Source organism: Peromyscus californicus, unplaced genomic scaffold (genome assembly GCF_007827085.1).
Source record: "Peromyscus californicus insignis strain IS unplaced genomic scaffold, ASM782708v3 Scaffold_5__1_contigs__length_169319896, whole genome shotgun sequence".
Classification (NCBI taxonomy): Eukaryota; Metazoa; Chordata; class Mammalia; order Rodentia; family Cricetidae; genus Peromyscus; species Peromyscus californicus.
In genome coordinates this window covers 87,919,025-87,937,843 of record NW_026294573.1, presented here as the reverse complement: position 1 = coordinate 87,937,843, position 18,819 = coordinate 87,919,025, and the positions used below count along the sequence as shown (strand labels likewise).

The window sequence follows — 18,819 nt, the reverse complement described above, 5'->3', positions numbered from 1 at the left end:
TGCTGATCTACATACATAGAGGCAGGCTGGAGAGATGATCCAGAAGTTAACAGCTCATGCTGCCAAAGGACCTGGGTTTGTTTCCCAGCACCCACATAGCTCATAACTGCCTTTAACTCCAGTCCCAGGGGATCTGACCGCCCTTCCAGCCTCTGCAGGCGCCAGGCACATACATGGTACACAGACATATGCAGGTAAAGCACCCACACACATTAAAAAATATATACTTTAAAGCTAGGTTTGGTGACACATGCCTTTAATCCCAGCACTCAGGAGGCAAAGGCAGGTTGATCTATAAAGCAAGTTCTAGGACAGCCAGGGTTACACAGAGAAACCCTGTCTGGAAAAACAAAACATTTTTTTTTCCTTAAATATATGTCAGGTCCTAGTTTTCTTTATTTTCAGAAAAGTGCTTTTAGTCAGATGGGGTTCTCTATGTGTTGTTTATCACATTTGGCATATTTGACATGGTTCTTTGAACAAAACAAAACTGATTCCTTGATGATTAACCTCAGGCCTCTTTGTTGGGTCACTAAAATGATCTAATAATGAGAAGCCTTAGGGGCTGGAGAGACAGCTGAGTAGGTAAGCGTGTGCAATGCCCTAATGGAGGACCGAAGGTCAGTTCCGAGCATCCATGTCGGGTGGCTCATAACTTAGTGCCAGGGGATTTGACACCCCGAGCGTCTGAGGACACCTGTGACATACCCCACTCCAAACACTGTGATTAAGAATAAAGTAAAGCTTTAAAAATACCTGAAAATTGTATGAATACTCACAACCATTTTGCTGAAATATAAACCTACTTCATATATAAATAATTCACCAGTCGTCTCGGCTGAATATTCCAAATGGAGATGGCTGTTTCATTGTAACAGCAGTGTGGATGGACTAACTGTAAGTGTTATGCCTGTGTTTTCATAGTATTTCAAGAAACACAAAACCCATTTTTAAATATGTTTACAAGTTGTATATTTATGATGAATCTTAATTTTGCTTATGGGGAAAGAATATTGGGATTCAGGTTGACTCAGGTACAAGTCATAAAATTGTTTCTATTTTAAAATTTATTCATAATAATTTTAAAAACGATTTTATTTAACTAAAATGGTTAAAATGTATAAAATAACGTTAGTTAAAAGTTTTTAAAGCAAACATTGAAAATGGCAAGCATTCAGAGCAAACTTGTTTTTAAGTGGAAGTGAAACCAGCATTTGCTTTATTGAACATTCTAGTGCTTTACGACCGGTATAGCGATGAGCAGCCATTGCAAGTAAGGAGAAGGCAGTAATAGATAGGGTACTGGGAAGATGACTCTTAGAAACTGCTACACAGATCAGACTTTCTCGTAGTCTTACTAAGGATGTGGGTGTTCCGCCCATGAATCATCAGGGCTGGAGATTGTAGAGCAGTGAGAAAGCACCTACTTTAAGGTGCCGAGCCTACTGTTGGGCCCCTAGAATAGGGGCGGCAGAGGGAGGGAGACAGATTAATATTTGGGGTCTCACTTGCAGGCATGGACGACCTGAAATTTGCTCTGTCCATCAGGCTGGCCTTGAACTCAGAATTCTTTTTTTTACTTTTATAAATTTGCATTAACTCCTTATGCATACATTTTTGTATCTCTGATAAAATCCCTGGTTTTGAAAAAAAAGTCTTGGATCACACGAAAAAGAAGTTTACTTTTTCCTACATAATTCCTAATGTGTTTTACAATGTACAAAAAATAATATATTCATACTTACTACGGATTGAAAGTACTATGGAACAAATAACTAACATGATATGTATCCTTTAGGACTTTCAAAATGAAGTTATAAATAGACAATTTATTTTCTTGTTAAAATGGCATCAGACTACACATCTTCAATTTTCCTTTTTTAATACATTTTGGACCTGTTTCCATACCCTTGTAAAAGGTAGCATAGCTTTTAATGATAGCCTATACATATGTATTATTTAATCTTTCCTCCACTAAAGAGTTTTTGGTAGACATCTTTATCATTGCCGACGTATTTCTACACTAGCTAAAATGGCTCAACAGGAGTATGAGTGCAGACATCAGGGAACACTGGCCAAGAACACGGCTTCTTCCCCAGATTCTGCCCCATTTAGATGGAGGCTTTTTTAAGTGAAATCCATCTTGTTTTCATTTTAGTGTCTGACTGTTATTAATGTGTTTCTTCTGTGAATAATTGTCTGTCATTCTGAGACCGTTTTCTAGTGAGTTATCTTCTCCTCATTGATTTCTAGAAGTGTTTCCTAGGTCCCCATTACGCATTTTATATATATTTTACCGTTTGACTTACTGGCTTTTAAGATTCCCCCAGTGACAATGTCTGATCTGCTCCTGTTTGTGTAGCTTGTGGGTTTTGTCCCGTGGACAAAGGCTGTACTGCTCACTCTCCAAATTATGCAAATCATCTCCTTTGGGAAAACAGCTTTTAAAAAAAAAAAAAGAACCATTTAGAAATGTGTGTGTGTTTTTAAATATGAATCAATTTATTTCTTTTTTTTTTCTGACTTGACAACCAGTTAATTGGAATAAACTGTTTCCTAACGAGCCCATCCTTTGTCCTCCAGTAAGAATTTGAGTCTTTATTGTGTGCCCAGTGTGTATTTACACACCAAAGACTGTTTTTTTACTAATAAGTGACAGTTTATCATGTTTGGTTTTTGAAATTTTTTTTGTTGTTTGTTTGTTTGTTTTTCAAACCAGGGTCTCTATGTAGCCCTGGCTATCTTGGAACTCACTCTATAGACCAGGCTGGCCTTGAACTCACAGAGATCATCCTGCCTCTGCCTCCCCAGTGCTGGGATCAAAGGCATGGGCCACCACCCAGCTTAGTTTATCACATTCTTAGTTTATCACACATTTATATCTTAGGACCAGACCTCTCAGTTACTATTTTTTTTTATTTTTTATTTTTTTTTGGTTTTTTCGAGACAGGGTTTCTCTGTGTAGCTTTGCGCCTTTCCTGGGACTCACTTGGTAGCCCAGGCTGGCCTCGAACTCACGGAGATCTGCCTGGCTCTGCCTCCCGAGTGCTGGGATTAAAGGCGTGCGCCACCACCGCCCGGCTCAGTTACTATTTTTATAACTGCCTTTTTAAAATTCATTTACCAAAAAAAATTTACTCTCTCTACTAAACTTTAAAATTGGCCTATCCAGTATCCAAAAAAGGGGATTTGGGTTAGAATTATATTTAATTAAAGATTACTTGAAGCCAGGCAGTGGTGGCGCATGCCTTTAATCCCAGCACTCAGGAGGCAGAGCCAGGTGGATCTCTGTGAGTTCGAGGACAGCCTGGTCTACAGAGCAAGATCCAGGACAGGCTCCAAAACTACACAGAGAAACCCTGTCTCAAAAAACAAAAACAACAACAACAAAAGATTACTTGAATAAATTAAATACCTAATTGGCCCTTCCATCCACATTTGTGGTATATAACACTTTATCCAGAAGGTATTTTTAATTTTAAGGAGTTTTGGATTGTTTTCTTATTGAATTACACAGACAAATGCACAAATCGTTAGTATATAGTTTAATTGATTTTTCTGAAGCAAACACTATCACAACTCCCACCCAGAGGAATAAGAGCATTACCTGGGGGCTGGAGAGATGGCTCAGAGGTTAAGAGCACTGGCTGCTCTTGCAGAGGTCCTGAGTTCAATTCCCAGCAACCACATGGTGGCTCACAACCATCTATAATGAGATCTGGTGCCCTCTTTCTGGCGTGCAGGTATACATGCAGGCAGAACATTGTATACTAAATAAATAAGTAAATAAATAAATAAATGAATGAATGAATGAATAAATAAATAAATAAATAAAAAGAGCATTACCTGAACCCAGAAGTTTCTCTTTTGCTGTCCCTGTTGTTACCTCCCAGGCTACTACTATATGACCATGGAGTCATTTTGTGTTTTTGAACTACATGAGTGGCCTTTTCAGTATACTCTGCCATCTGCCTACTTTTTCTTAATATTAGGTTTGTGGGATTCACTCATGATTTGCACATAGTACATTCCTCACTATTGTTATATGATAATTTATTGTTCAGTATTTTCTAATTTCATGCAGTTGGTATGTTATGGACAAGGAACAGCCTCCAGTTTGGGGCTGTTTATTATACTGTTAGACTTTCATAAACATTCATCTATGCCTTGTGATACATATGCATACAGTTGTGTTTGCTGTGTATGCCCCTCCTGGGGATGTGGAATCACGAATAATGTAATGGATGGATGTTCACCATCATCAGATACTGAATTAGTACCAAAAGTGACCATGGCTGTATTCTTGCACCAGCAAAGTGTTCTTTATTGACACCTGATATTTCTTCTTGAAGATGTTTTGTTCAGTGAATGTGAATGCAGGGTTCCTAGATTATTACTAATTTTATACGAGGCTCATCAAAGTCATCCTTTTTTATGTGTGTGTGCTGCTGGAGTGTATGTATGTGTGTGCATGTAGTTCCCTCAGAGGTCAAAAATGGGCATTGGGTCCCCTGGAACTGGAGTTACACGTGGCTGTGAACTGCCTGGTGGGTGCTAGGAACAAAACCTGGGTCCTCTGCGGGCACAGTCAGTGCTTTGCACTGGTGATTCGTCTCTCCAGCCCCCAAGATTGTCCATTTTAAGTTGGACTGTCCACTTTCTTGTTGATTTGTCAGATAAATTCAGGGTGTCTTTTCCCATTATGTGGCTTGCCCTTTTCACTTAATGATGCTTTTGTGGTGTGTGTGTGTGTGTGTGTGTGTGTGTGTGTGTGTGTGTGTGTGTGTGTTTGCCAGTTTGCTCTTAATTTTTATGCAATCCAACTTCTCAGTCTTTTACTTAGTGTTGATTTTGATATACGGTTTAAAAATATCTGGCTACTCCAAGATCATAGAACTGAGATGGTTTTGTTGTGTTTTGACTTTTGAGACAAGGCCTCGTGTACCAGGCTGGCCTTGAACTCCCTATATAGGTTACAGCTTGGTTCATTTGGGATTGTTTTATTGTTCTTGTTTATGGTATGAGGTAGGAATTCAGTTTCCTCGGGGTTTTTTTTTTTTTTTTTTTTTTTTGAAATTGGAATTTTTTTTTTTTTTTAAGCACTTATGTAGCTGGAATTTTCCTGGTCCTGCCTGGCCCACAGTCAGGACAAATCTCTGTCACCCACCAGTCCCGCAGCCACTCAGACCCAACTGAACTGAGTAAACACACAGAGGCTTATATTGCTTACAAACTGTATGGCTGTGGCAGGCTTCTTGCTAGCTGTTCTTATATCTTAAATTAACCCATTTCTATTCATCTATAAGTTGCCACATGGCTCATGGCTTACCGGTACTTTACATCTCGCTTATCATGGCGGGGCTGGCAGCGTCTCTCTGACTCAGCCTTCCGCTTCCCAGAATTCTCCTCTCTCCTTGTCCTGCCTATACTTCCTGCCTGGCCAATCAGTGTTTTATTTATTAACCAATCAGAGAAACATATTTAACATACAGAACATCCCACAGCACACTTAAATCTTTTATTTTTTACTTTTAAAAATGTCTTAGATTTTTTTTTTTTTATTTTTTGTGTATGAGCGTTTTGCTTGTCTGTGTATCATGTGCATGTTTGATTCCCAGGGAGGTCAGAAGAGTGTGTCAAATGTCATGGGACCAGAGTTCCAGATGGTTTGAGCCACCATGTGGGTACTAGGAATTGAATACTGGGTCCTCTCCAAGAATTTTTGCGTCTGTTTAATAGCTGTTAGTCCGTAGGTTTCTTTGTTTTGTTCTGTGTTCTGTTTTTATGGAAAAGTTATACTGTCTTATAAAGAGTGGTAGGTGGCCTGGAGAGCTGCCTCAGTGGCTAAGAACACTTTCTGTTCCTACAGAGGGCCTGAATTTGGTTCCTGGAACCCACATCAGGTGACTTCTTCCCTATACTCTGCCCCCATTTAGATGGAGGCTTTTTAAAGTGAAATCCATCTTGTTTTCATTTTAGTGTCTGACTGTTATTAATGTGTTTCTTCTGTGAATAATTGTCTGTCATTCTGAGACTGTTTTCTAGTGAGTTATCTTTTCCTCATTGATTTCTAGAAGTGTTTCCTAGGTCCCCATTACGCACCCATATGGCAGCTCACAACCATTTGTAACTCCAGTTCCAGGGAATCAGATGCCCTCTTCTGGACTCCCTGGGCACCAGGCACACACATGGTACAAAGACATACTTGCAGACAAGACACCCATACACATAAAAATAAATAATTTTTTAAGTATGTTGGTTAACTCAAGGGCATTTCTCAGCTCTGTTGTGGATGGGGGCATGCGCACGCGCGGGGAGGGAGGTTTCTCCTGGGTGCTGGAGGATTCTGAGTCCCTGGGATGCTCAGAGTAAGGTATAGAGGAGATCCTCAGTGGGCACCATGAAAACTAAGATAGGTTAGGTGACGTGAAACCAATCACAGACTGCACTAACTTATCATTTTTCAGTCTCTCTGAGACCTAGCCAGTTTCTGTTTGAATATACGTTCCTCAGAGGGACACTTGGTTTTATCAGACTCCAGAGTGTAATGGTTATAGATTTGGTTTTCTTTTTGACAGTTTAAACTGTTTTCCTTTTCTTCTGAAGGTGAGCCTGCCCTCAGATTCCTCTTTTTCTCATTTGATCTTCCATTCTGATTTGAAACTAGTTTATGGTTTGTGTAATCAAGGCTTAAATCAATACAACTCTCCCTCATATGCCCATGTTTGGGGGTGTGGGGGTATGAGTGTGTACGCATCATTACTTCGGGAAGGGATTAGGAGGTTTATAGCGCCATATAATTTAAGGTTGCTCCTGATGGCACACAAGTAATTTGACGCTGTATTAACAGAGAGATGATGAGTCTTTATGTACTGAAGATGTACTGTGCCGTCCTCCCTTTCCCCGCACCCGTCCCGTCTTTCCCGTGCCGTCCTCCCTGTCCCCGCACCCGTCCCGTCCTCCCGTGCCGTCCTCCCTGTCCCCGTACCTGTCCCGTCTTTCCCGTGCCGTCCTCCCTGTCCCCGCACCCGTCCCGTCCTCCCGTGCCGTCCTCCCTGTCCCCGCACCCGTCCCGTCTTTCCCGTGCCGTCCTCCCTGTCCCCGTACCTGTCCCGTCTTTCCCGTGCCGTCCTCCCTGTCCCCGCACCCGTCCCGTCTTTCCCGTGCCGTCCTCCCTGTCCCCGTACCTGTCCCGTCTTTCCCGTGCCGTCTTCCCTGTCCCCGCACCCGTCCCGTCTTTCCCGTGCCGTCCTCCCTGTCCCCGCACCCGTCCCGTCTTTCCCGTGCCGTCCTCCCTGTCCCCGCACCCGTCCCGTCCTCCCGTGCCGTCCTCCCTGTCCCCGTACCTGTCCCGTCTTTCCCGTGCCGTCCTCCCTGTCCCCGCACCCGTCCCGTCTTTCCCGTGCCGTCCTCCCTGTCCCCGTACCTGTCCCGTCTTTCCCGTGCCGTCCTCCCTGTCCCCGCACCCGTCCCGTCCTCTCGTGCCGTCCTCCCTGTCCCCGCACCCGTCCCGTCTTCCCGTGCCGTCCTCCCTGTCCCCGCACCCGTCCCGTCTTTCCTGTGCCGTCCTCCCTGTCCCCGCACCCGTCCTGTCGTCTTTCCGTGCCGCCCTCCCTGTCCCCGCACCCGTCCCGTCTTTCCTGTGCCGTCCTCCCTGTCCTGTGATCTCCCTCTCCACTTTTTCTTCCCTAACCACTTCCCTACTTGTCATTTTTTTGCTGTTAGTAGAAATGCTATATTTTCTAGTGAAAATTTAGAATTTTCTAGTATTCCATCCTATTACTGAAATGTTTGCCAGTGTACATGGCAAAATGATCAGGATTAGATACAAGGCATGGATTCTCATACATGTAAACAGTTCTTTTAGACAGGGTCTCACTGGGTAGCTCTGGCTTTCTTGGAACTCACCATGTAGACCAGGCTGGCCTCAAGCACATAGAGTGTGCTGGGATTAGAGGTGTGCCCACCACATCTGGCTAGAAATTTCATTTCTTAGGTGTCTTTTTTAAGTTCCTTTTTATTTAATATCATCCCAGAATGAAGCTCACTAAGAGGGGAATGGCAAATTTTTGTAATGTTTCTGTTGTTTTTGTTTCTAGCTTATTCTACTAAGCTCAACAAATTTCCTGTATTTAATATTAATGATGACTTGAATGATCTGTGTACCAGTGCAGTGAGCCCAAACACCACCAAAGCCACGAGGTACGCCCTAAATGTGTGGCGCTACTGGTGCATGACCAACGGGCTCAAAGACCACACGGACATCACCAAGGTAAGGGGCGCGTGAGTTTGCTAATCCTTTTGGCTGACTTCACCGAGCTTCCAGGTGCTAGGCACCCTGCTAAGGGCTGTGGGGAACACTCACCAAAGAGCATGAAATACAAAAAAAGCTATCTACAGACTCAAGTAGAATTTAGAAAGTGTTTAATGAATGTACATTTGTTGACATATAAAGAAGAATAAATTAAGCCATATTTCCAGGAAGAGGCAGGAGTTGGTAGAATTAAAGACAAGAGACCGGTAGAGTGAGTGATGTGAGAAAGAGCAAAATGACAGAGCCATTTGCTAGACAAAAAAACTGGACATTGATGATGCTTAAGTGACAAGCTCGGGGTTTTGTAAACACTGGGAATCACTGATGTGTGATTTCCACACGGCAGGGTCTGATTGTAAGAGCTGTAAGTATCTAGGGTCAGCAAAAAAAAAAAAAAAAAGAATCCATTAGAGGTTTTTGAGCAGAAAGGAACATTAAAAGTGGTATTTTAGAGAAACTAATTGGAAGTTATGAACAAAATAGTTATTTAGCATCCTTGGTCCCCAATCTCCGCCTTATAAAATGTGCTCTTAAGAGCTCTTCCAACTTCAAGTATTTGAGATTTGTGAATAGTAGGAGCACAGTGATTCTAAGCCAAGATCCAGACAGATATATCCATTAAACAGTTGGGTTTGTGAGGTTTAAAATGGTGGAAATGATGAGCTGGAGGCCTAGATTTAAAGGTCTCACAGGTAGCGGCCATTAGTTGAAGCCTGAGGCACGTAAGATTTCAGAGTTTAGGTGATGTAGTTAGGGAATCAATAAAAGCTGAAGTAGAAACCCTGGCTTTCTCTTTCTGGCAGCATGGTGCGTTAAGTAGTGTGAGAGGCTTTTCTGTTACACATGAAGATAGAGACGCATCCTGGGGGTGAGGGCAAAAGAAAGAATGTGAAATGACCAGAGAGCATGTTTCCTTCTGAGGGCAAAACTGGTAATATCGCGGAGACCAGAGGAAGGTAGATGTCTGAAGGACCTTGGCTAGAGGAGGAACCTTTAGGTTCATGAAAAAGTTTCATGTCAGGGGGCTAGTGAGATGCTCAGTGGTTAAGCATGGGTACAGCACTGGCAAAGGACCAGAGTTCAATTCCCAGCACACATATTCGGTAACTCACTTGTAACTTGTAACTCCAGCTCTAGGGGTCCAGTGCTCTCTATTGGATTCTGCAGACACCTGTACTCACATACCTATATCCACACACAGACACATATTTGAAAATAAAATAAATGTTAAAAAAAATCCTTTTAAAAAAAGAGGAAGAAGCTGTACAAATATATACATAATCATAATCACATTCTTAACCAGCGATAAAATGAGCAGCTAGAACAAAAGGATGATGATTCACAGAGAATCAAAGATAAAGGTTGACAGAAGTTTGCTATTGGAAACCAGGAAGATGAAAAGACATGGGGACAAATGTCTCCTTTAAATTATTGAAAGAAAAGTAATTTCAGTATCCACAGTGAAGATGTCTTTCTAAAAGTAAGATGAGATAATGACTTTTGAAACATTCAGAGATGAGGGAGTTCAGCAGCAGCAGATCCACACTGTGAGAAACATTAAAGGAAGTTTAATGTCCTCCCTCCAGCCAACAGGGAGATGATAGCATCTGGAAATGGGGTCCATCACCAAGGGAGGAGAGAACAGTGGAGAAGCTGCTGTGTAAACATGTGGGTGCTTTAAATCTCTGTGGAACAGCATTGGCTTCTTAAACAAAAACAGTAACAAGATAAAATGGAACAGTAAGTAGCAAACTGATGTGGAAGAGAGGAAAATAGGCAAAACATGTCCTCATTTGGCAAGTCTGCAAGCCACAAACAAGGGGATAATATAGTTGGAAGTTTCCCGGGCCTGGGGTCAGGACAAATCGCTTTCACCTGCTGCTCCTGCAGCCGCTCAGACCCAAATAAACACACGCAGGCTTATATTATTTTTAAACTATGGCCATGGCAGGCTTCTTGCTAGCTAGTTCTTACATCTTAAATTAACCTATTTCTATAAATCTACACTTTGCCACGTGGCTTGTGGCTTACAGTACTTTTACGTCTTGCTTCTCATGGTGGCAGCTCGTGGTGTCTCCCCACATCTTCTTCCTGTCTCTCTCTTTGAATTTCCTGCCTGCCTTTAAATTGCCTTGCCATAGGCCAAAATGCTTTATTTATCAACCAATCAGAGCAACACACATTCGCATACAGAAAGACATTTCCCCGCCAGGGTAACATTTGTAACTAGCTGAAAGGAAACCTGTCCACCTAAAATTTTATACTGCCCCTCTCCCTGCTCTTCCCCTTTCCTTCCTCCCCATCCTCCTCTCCCTCCCCACTCTCCCCCTCTTCTTCCCCATTTCCCCCTCCCCACTCTCTCCTTTTTCTCTTTCCACTCTCCCCCTCTTCCTCTCCACCCTCTCTCTTCCTCTCCACTCTCCCCCTTCTTCCTCCCCACCCTCTCTTCCTCTCTATTCTCCCCCCATCTTCCTCCCTACCCTCTCTCCCTCTCTACTCTCCTCCTCCCTTCCTCCCCACCCTCTTCTCTCTTTCTCTCTGAAAGAAAACAGCTGTATTTTGTAACTTCAAAGGCATCAGCAGACATGGCAGTAAAGGAAGACCCATCAGCCAATGAAGAAGTTCACAGTGACAGTCTTGATTCAGGATATTGAAATTGTAGTGTGTCCCTGTCCATAACAGAATTAAATTGCATTAGTTACAGATCACTAACGAAAATGACCCTGATTCTGGGAAGTTATTAAATGACCTATAGATCAAGAAGAAACCACAAAGGAAATTATAAAATATCATGAACCAAATGAAAATTAAGTCACAGCTTAGAGTTTGTAGAGTGTGACTTCTGCTAGGGAAGCAGGCAGGCTGACTGCAGAGCTTTACCTCTCCTCCATTCCTCCAGATCCAACCCCCAGTCTCACCCTCGGCTCAGCAGCACCCCTGTGCAGCCTCCTTCCTCTCTGCCCATCCCCAGTGGATCACACAGCTCTTCCCCTCCTAACCTCCGGTACCCGACTCATTGCTTTTTCCCAGACCCCAACTTGAGCAGGCACTCCTGGGGAACCCACAGGCCACTCCGACCAGGGAAGCAAGTAGGCTGTCTGCAGATCTTCCCTCTCCCTGCATTCCTCCAAGGCCAGCCTCCCAGTCTCTTCTGTAGCAGACCCCAGTGGAACACCCTGCTTTCCTCCCTCCTGTGGACCACCTCAGCCCCTCTCCAACCCATCCTCATTCCTAAGTGTCAGCTCCCAATACCCAGGAATAGATTTTACCTGGAATTCCCAGTGACCACACCTGTCAGGGTCCCAGAAGAATTTCCTACAAGGCAATACCCAGCCACCACACTCTGCTAAGAACAGAGAGGACAACAGAAACCCAGGAGCAAAACACCTGTACAACATAGACAAGACCAGATATCAGCACCAAGAATTACAGTCATCCCAGTCCAGATGCCTAGATACCAGAATAAAAACACAATAACAGTCATGACAACAGGGTTCCACTAGAGCCCAGCAACCCTACCACAGCAGGCCCCAAGTGTTGCAACACAGCTGAAGCACAAGACAAAGACCTAAGACAGCCTTGATGGATGTGATAGAGGCCCTTAGCGAGGAAATGAGTACATCCCTTAAATTCAGGAAAACACAAAACAGTGGAAGGAAATGAATAAAACAGTTCAAGACCTAAAAGTGGAAATAGAATCAATAAAGGAAATCCAGGCTGAGGGAAATCTGGAAATGAAAAAGTTAGGGACTAGAACAGGAACTTCAGAACCCAGCCTCATCAACAGACTGCAGGAGATGGAAGAGAGAACCTCAGGCAAGGAAGACACAATAGAAACTGTGGATACCTTGGACAAAGAAAATGTTAAATCTAAAATGGGAATCAATCTACCTCAAGACCTAGCCATACCACTCTGGGGCATATACCCAAGGAATGCTCAATCATACCACAAAGATACATGCTCAACTATGTTCATAGCAGCACTGTTTGTAATAGCCAGAACCTGGAAACAACCTAGATGCCCGTCAACTGAAGAATGGATTAAGAAAATGTGATACATATACACAATGGAGTACTACTCAGCAGAGAAAAACAATGACAGCATGAAATTTGCAGGCAAATGGATGGAACTAGAAAATATCATCCTGAGTGAGGTAACCCAAACCCAGAAGAACAAATATGGTATGTACTCACTCCTAAGTGGATACTAGATATAAAGCAAAAAACAATCAGACTGCAACCCACAGAACCAGGGAGGCTATATATAGCGGGGGGGGGGGGGGGGGCACCCTAGGATGACTGTGGCTTATAATAAGTTTTGGTTTTACTCAATTACTGGGCAAGCCTCAATGAAACATTTCACTATTGGGATAAGACTTTATACTGTATCAAGCTGATAATAGGAAAATAAATAAAAGGAAAAAAAAAGACAATGTTAAATCTAAAAAACGGGCACAAACATCCAGGAAATCTGGGACACTATAAAAAGACCAAATCTAAGAATACCAGGAATAGAAAAAGGAAAAGAAACACAGGTCAAAGGCACAGAAAATATTTTCAACAAAATCATAGAAGAAAATTTCCCTAACCCAAAGAAGGAGATGTCTATCAAGGTACAAGACACATACAGAACATCAAATAGATTAGACCAGAAAAGAAAGTCCATGGCACATAATAATCAAAATGCTCAAGGTATACAACAAAGAAAGAATATTAAGGGCTGCAAGGGAAAAACATGAAATAAAATATAAAGACAGACCTGTTAGAATTACACCTGGCTTCTCAGTAGAGATTCTAAAAGACAGAGGGGCCTGGACAAATGTTCTTCAGACTCTCAGAGACCACAGATGCCAGCCCAGACCACTATACCCAACAAAATTTTCAATCACAATAGATGGAGAAAATAAGACAGACTATGTTAAAACCAAACTTAATATCTATCACAGATATTAAGTACACAACCCTACAGAAGATGCTGGAAGGAAAAGTCCAATCTAAAGAGATTAGAGAGAATAAATAATCCCAGATCAGCAAATCAAAAGAGGGGACACACACAACACCAACACCAACAACAAAACAGGAATCAACAGTAATTGGTTTTTTATATTGCTCAACATCAATTCCCTAATAAAAAGATACAGACTAACAGAACTAATAAGAAACCAGGACCCATCTGTTGCACCCAAGAAAAACACCTTAACATGAAGGATAAACATCGCCTCAGGGTAAAAGGATGGAAAAAGATATTCCAAGCAAATGGACCTAAGAAGCAGTCATTTTAATATCTGACAGAATAGATTTCAAACCAAAACTAACCAGCAGAGATAAGGAAGGACACTACATACTCATCAAAGGAAAAATCTACCAAGAGTACATTACAATTCCAAACATGTATGCCCCAAACACAAGGGCAGCCAAGTTTATAAAAGAAACACTACTACAGTTTAAATCACCTATTGACCCTCACTCGCTGTTAGTGGAAGACTTCAGTGTTCCATTCTTGCCAATAGATAGGTCATTCAGACAAAAACAGAGAAATGCTGGAGCTAACTGACGTTATAAAACGAAAGGACCTAACATATTTACAGTGTTTCACCCAGACACAAAAGGATATACTTTCTTCTCAGCACCTCATGGAACTTTCTCCATAACTGACCACATACTCAGACACAAAGCAAGTCTCAACAGATACAAGAAAACTGAAATAACACCCTGCAGCCTATGTGACCACCATGCATTAAAACTGGATATCAACAACATCAGAAACAACAGAAAGCTTACATACTCATGGAAACTGAACAACTCTCTACTGAATGGAAAATGGGTCAAAACAGAAATTAAGAAAGAATTTAAAGACTTTCTAGAATTGAATGAAAGTGAATACACAACATACCCAAACCTATGGGGCACAATGAAGGTGTTTCTAAGAGACAAGTTCATAGCACTAAGTGCCTACACTTAAGAAAAAAAAGAAAAGAAAAAAATTGGAGAGATCTCATACTAGTAACAGCGCAACTGAAAGCTCTAGAACAAAAAAATAAGAAAACACACCCAAAAGGAATAGATGGCAAGAAATAAACTCAGGGCTGAAATCAATAAAATAAAAACAAAACAAACAAAAAATACAAAGAATCAATGAAACAAATAGTTGGTTATTTGAGAAAATAAGATTGACAAACTCTTATCCAAATTAACTAAAAGCTAGAGAATATTAACAGTTATTAGATGAAATTTATTATTTACAATTTAATATTAACAAAATTAGATGAAAAGGGGGACATAACACTGAAGAAATCCAGAGAACCATAAGGACATATTTTAAAAACCTGTGCTCCACCAAATTGGAAAATCTAAAAAAGAAATGGACAGAGGAGGGAATTTAGGGAGAGACAGCTCAAATTGAGGGGTAGTATGGAAACCTAGCACAGCAGATGCTTCCTAGGTTATATATACATAGATGAAGGTAATCTAAATAAAATCACCAAATAATGGGGGAGACAGGGCCCCAACTGGACATCTCTTGTCACCAAATGAAGCTTCCAGCACTTGGACTGGGTTACATCCAATTGAGTTGTCGTCCCTAAACAAGCCAGGCTGTTGCCAAGGCTATAGGTTGCTCTCCGCAAATTGAGAGCAAGTCCCCATTGCTGAAGACGACACTATACAACCCACTGTACATGGAGAAGTCCGGCTGGTGCCCACATAGAGCCTTCACCCCTACATTCTAACTTCTTTGGTACAGAAAGGTACCCTGCACTCAGCCAAAAGATCAAGGCAAACATCAAGCCAGCCACGAACCCTGTGATCTCCAGTGGTGTCCTGCCTACCCGATATGCTAGTGCAAGGGTGGTGCAAAGCTTGTGGAAGTAACCAACCAACACCTGATTTAACTTAAGGCCCACTCCACGAGATGGAACCCATACCCCACACTGCTTAATGATCAAGACCAGAGACTAGATAGCCCAGGGACCTAGGGTAAAACCAAATACTACTGTTCAGAAAGTAAAGAACAACAAAAAAGTAGCAATAAAATGACTAGTAGTGACATTCTGCTATACTCATAAATCAGTGCCTTGCTCAGTCATCTGCAGAGAAGCTTCCTTCTGCAGCAGATGAGAAAAAAATACAGAGACCCGCAGCCAGACATTATGCAGAGAGTGAGAGACCTTGGAACACTCAGCCTTAAATGGGATGTCTCCATCAAATCCCTTCCCTTGGGGCCCAGGGAACCCCGTGGAAGAGGAGGCAGAAAGAATGTAACAGCCAGAGATGGAGGACTCCAAGAATGTAAGGTCCTCTAAGTTGGCATGAACAAAGCTCATACACACTCACAGAGATTGTGGCGCCTGCACAGGACCCGAATAGGTCTATAGCAGGTCCTCTAGGTATGTCTTAGGACTCCCAGTTTAGTGTTTTTATGGATTCCCGAGTGTGTGAATGAGTGGACCTCTGATTCTTGTGCCCTCTCCTGGGATCTTTTCCTTCTGTCTGTCTTGCCCACCTCCAATGTGCTATTTTTTTATTTTATCTTACTTTATTTTATTCTATGATTACTCCTTAGAACCCCTTTTGATTTCTAATGAGAGACAGAAAGAGAGTAGACCTGGATGGGAGAGGAGGCGAGGAGGAACTGGGAGGGGTCGAGGGAAGAGAAAACATATGAGGATACATTATGTGAGAAAAAATCTATTTCAGCAAAAAACCAAAACAATCACTTCAAGGTATGGAAATAGTTTAATTGCATCTCTCAGGTGTATGGCTTATGTTCAGGGTGAGCCTGTGCCTTAGACTATCAAGAGCTGAGTGTGGTCTCTTGTGTCTCATGGTGTTTTCTGAGTCCGTCACCCCACAGGCTCATTGAGAAGGAATGTGAATCAGTTAAGTTTTACAGCCAACTCTGAACTTTGAGGGTTATTTCTCTGGTTTACAACAAAAAAGAATCCAAGTCTTGAGAAGACTTAATTCTTTTACTTACTCACCAAATTTCTTTTTAAAAAAAATAATAATTTTTATTATTTGAGGATTTCATGCATAAGACCACTGATGTCTTTTCTCTCCCAGAGCTATGCAGAACCTTTGGCACTCTGTAAGCTAGCCAACGGGGAAGGGGTTTCCCAGTCAGTCTTAAACTTATTTCTCTATATCTGGCAACTAAAGTATGTGGTGTCTTCAGCTGTAAGGTCTTGTCACGTCATAACAGGTGACTTAGAACGATGGCAATAGCCTGTGTTGCTTCTGAGACATCTGGGACTTTGCTGACCAGTAACTCAGAGTGCTCATTCTTGGCACTTAAATTTTCATTTAATAATGCATTACTTCTGGGCCTGCTCCCAAAGTTTCTTGTAATAAGTTAAGTAATAAACCAGGTGGTGGTGGTGCACACCTTTGACCCCAGCACTCAGGAGGCAGAGGCAGGTGGATTCCTGAGTTTCAGGACAGTCTGCATTATAGAGTGAGTTCCAGAACAGTCAGGAGAAACCCTGTCTCAGCCATCACCCCCAAAATTAAGTAATAAAAGGTATAGACATTAAAAATAAGATATGGAGGGTAAAATAACGCAGCAAAAGCAGTATTTGTAGAGAAAGTATAGGTTAACTCTAAAAGCTCATGTTAGGAAATGAAAGTGACCGTAACAGCTATCAATCAATCAATGTAATGTTGAAGTAAGTTAACAAGCAGGTCTGATTGGGCCTGGTGGCACAGATGCACTTTCAGCACTTGGGAGACAGAGGCAGAAGGACCACGGCAAGCTCAAGGTTAGCCTCAGCCATCGCGAGTTCCAGTCTACGCAAGCCTACTTCAGAGAACAAAACAAACTAATGTGAAAGAAAGTTTTGAGACTCAGCCGACAAAATAATAAATTGTCAGCAAGATGAGAAGACTTTTGAATATGTAGGATAGCAAGGTTATGGCAGCAGGTCAAGGGGGTCACGCCGGGTGTGGGGGTCCATGCCAGCACTGAGGAGGCAGAGACAGCATGCCTGATAGTTCAAGGGCAGCCTGGAGTCTGTAGAGGGACCCTGTCTGGAAGAAAAGACAAGAGACTAAGGTCAGAGGATATAAAAGAATCTAAAATACTAAAAGCAGTAATAAAAGGGAGTGTTACTACCAACCTTACAACAACGAGAAAGGATTCTGTGAACACCTGTGTCCCCAGAAGCAGCCACAGATACGGTGAACAAATTCCTAGACGGTTCAAAACAAACCACGTGAGAGAAACCGCCTTGGCAGCTTCCCTTGTCCTCAGTCAGTTCCAGCCGGTGACCTGCTGGGTGTCTGTTGGCTCCTCGTGCTGCACTCCTTCCCGTGTGCACATCCCTCACCCGTGTCCCTCCTTCCCGTGTGCACACCCCTCACCAGTGTCCCTCTTTCCCGTGTGCACACCCCTCACCCGTGTCCCTCCTTCCCGTGTGCACACCCCTCACCAGTGTCCCTCTTCCCCATGTGCACACCCCTCACCAGTGTCCCTCTTCCCCGTGTGCACACCCCTCACCAGTGTCCCTCTTCCCCGTGTGCACACCTCTCACCAGTGTCCCTCTTCCCCGTGTGCACACCCCTCACCAGTGTCCCTCCTTCCCTGTGCACACCTCTCACCAGTGTCCCTCTTCCCCATGTGCACACCCCTCACCCGTGTCCCTCCTTCCCTGTGCACACCTCTCACCAGTGTCCCTCTTCCCCATGTGCACACCCCTCACCAGTGTCCCTCTTCCCCGTGTGCACACCCCTCACCAGTGTCCCTCTTCCCCGTGTGCACACCCCTCACCAGTGTCCCTCCTTCCCTGTGCACACCCCTCACCCGTGTCCCTCTTTCCCGTGTGCACACCCCTCACCAGTGTCCCTCTTCCCCGTGTGCACACCCCTCACCCGTGTCCCTCTTTCCCGTGTGCACACCCCTCACCAGTGTCCCCAGGGTGGAGTCGGCTTTCCCGGCACTTGACTCAGAGCTCCCGTGTGACATGCACAGACCACTGTAAACCCCAGGGCTCTGCGGTGAGGTGCTGTCGTGTGAGCTGAACTACAGATACGGCAGGCAGTGTCCCACTGTCCAAATGGTGCATCCACATGGTCACCCCAGGAGAAACACTAGAGCGGATAACCACCTGAGCTGCACTTGTTCAGGACTCAGTCTCCAGCACCAACACGATTCCGCCTGATTGGATAGTGGCGGCCTGTGTGCTGGTGGATGTGTTGGGTCAGTGACTTAACCTGAGATCAGGAGCACCCCACAGACACAGTAGAGACCACTCTTCTTCAGTCTGTTAAAAATGTGAGGAGCGATGTTACTTCAGCTGTTGAGGGCCAGTTGACCGTGTCATGTGGGGAAGTGCTGGCAGCAGGGTATAAATGTGGCTTCTTTCATAGACCGATGACTGTGACAGACAGTGTTACCTAGCAAGATCTCGTGACACACTCATGTAATCCCAGCATTTGAACGGCAGAAGCACCTGGATGAACCGTTTGCAGACTTTCTTTCTTACTTTCTTTTCCCCTTGGACAGGTCTCAT

At 43.3% G+C, this 18,819-nt stretch overlaps 1 protein-coding gene across 5 annotated transcripts in view; it reads left to right on the top strand.

Moving 5' to 3' along the window:
• Kiaa1958 (KIAA1958 ortholog) overlaps window positions 1-18,819 on the top strand; it is a 163,926-nt gene that overhangs the window by 131,476 nt on the left and 13,631 nt on the right. For 3 of the 5 annotated variants that reach the window (XM_052718563.1, XM_052718566.1, XM_052718565.1), the window contains one exon: window positions 8,100-8,272. The exons of 1 other annotated variant lie outside the window; for it this stretch is intronic. In XM_052718563.1, coding sequence (XP_052574523.1) covers window positions 8,100-8,272 — 173 coding nt within the window. Of the gene's footprint in view, window positions 1-8,099; window positions 8,273-18,819 lie in introns of those variants that run through there. One more of the 5 variants, XM_052718560.1, reaches the window with a different exon arrangement.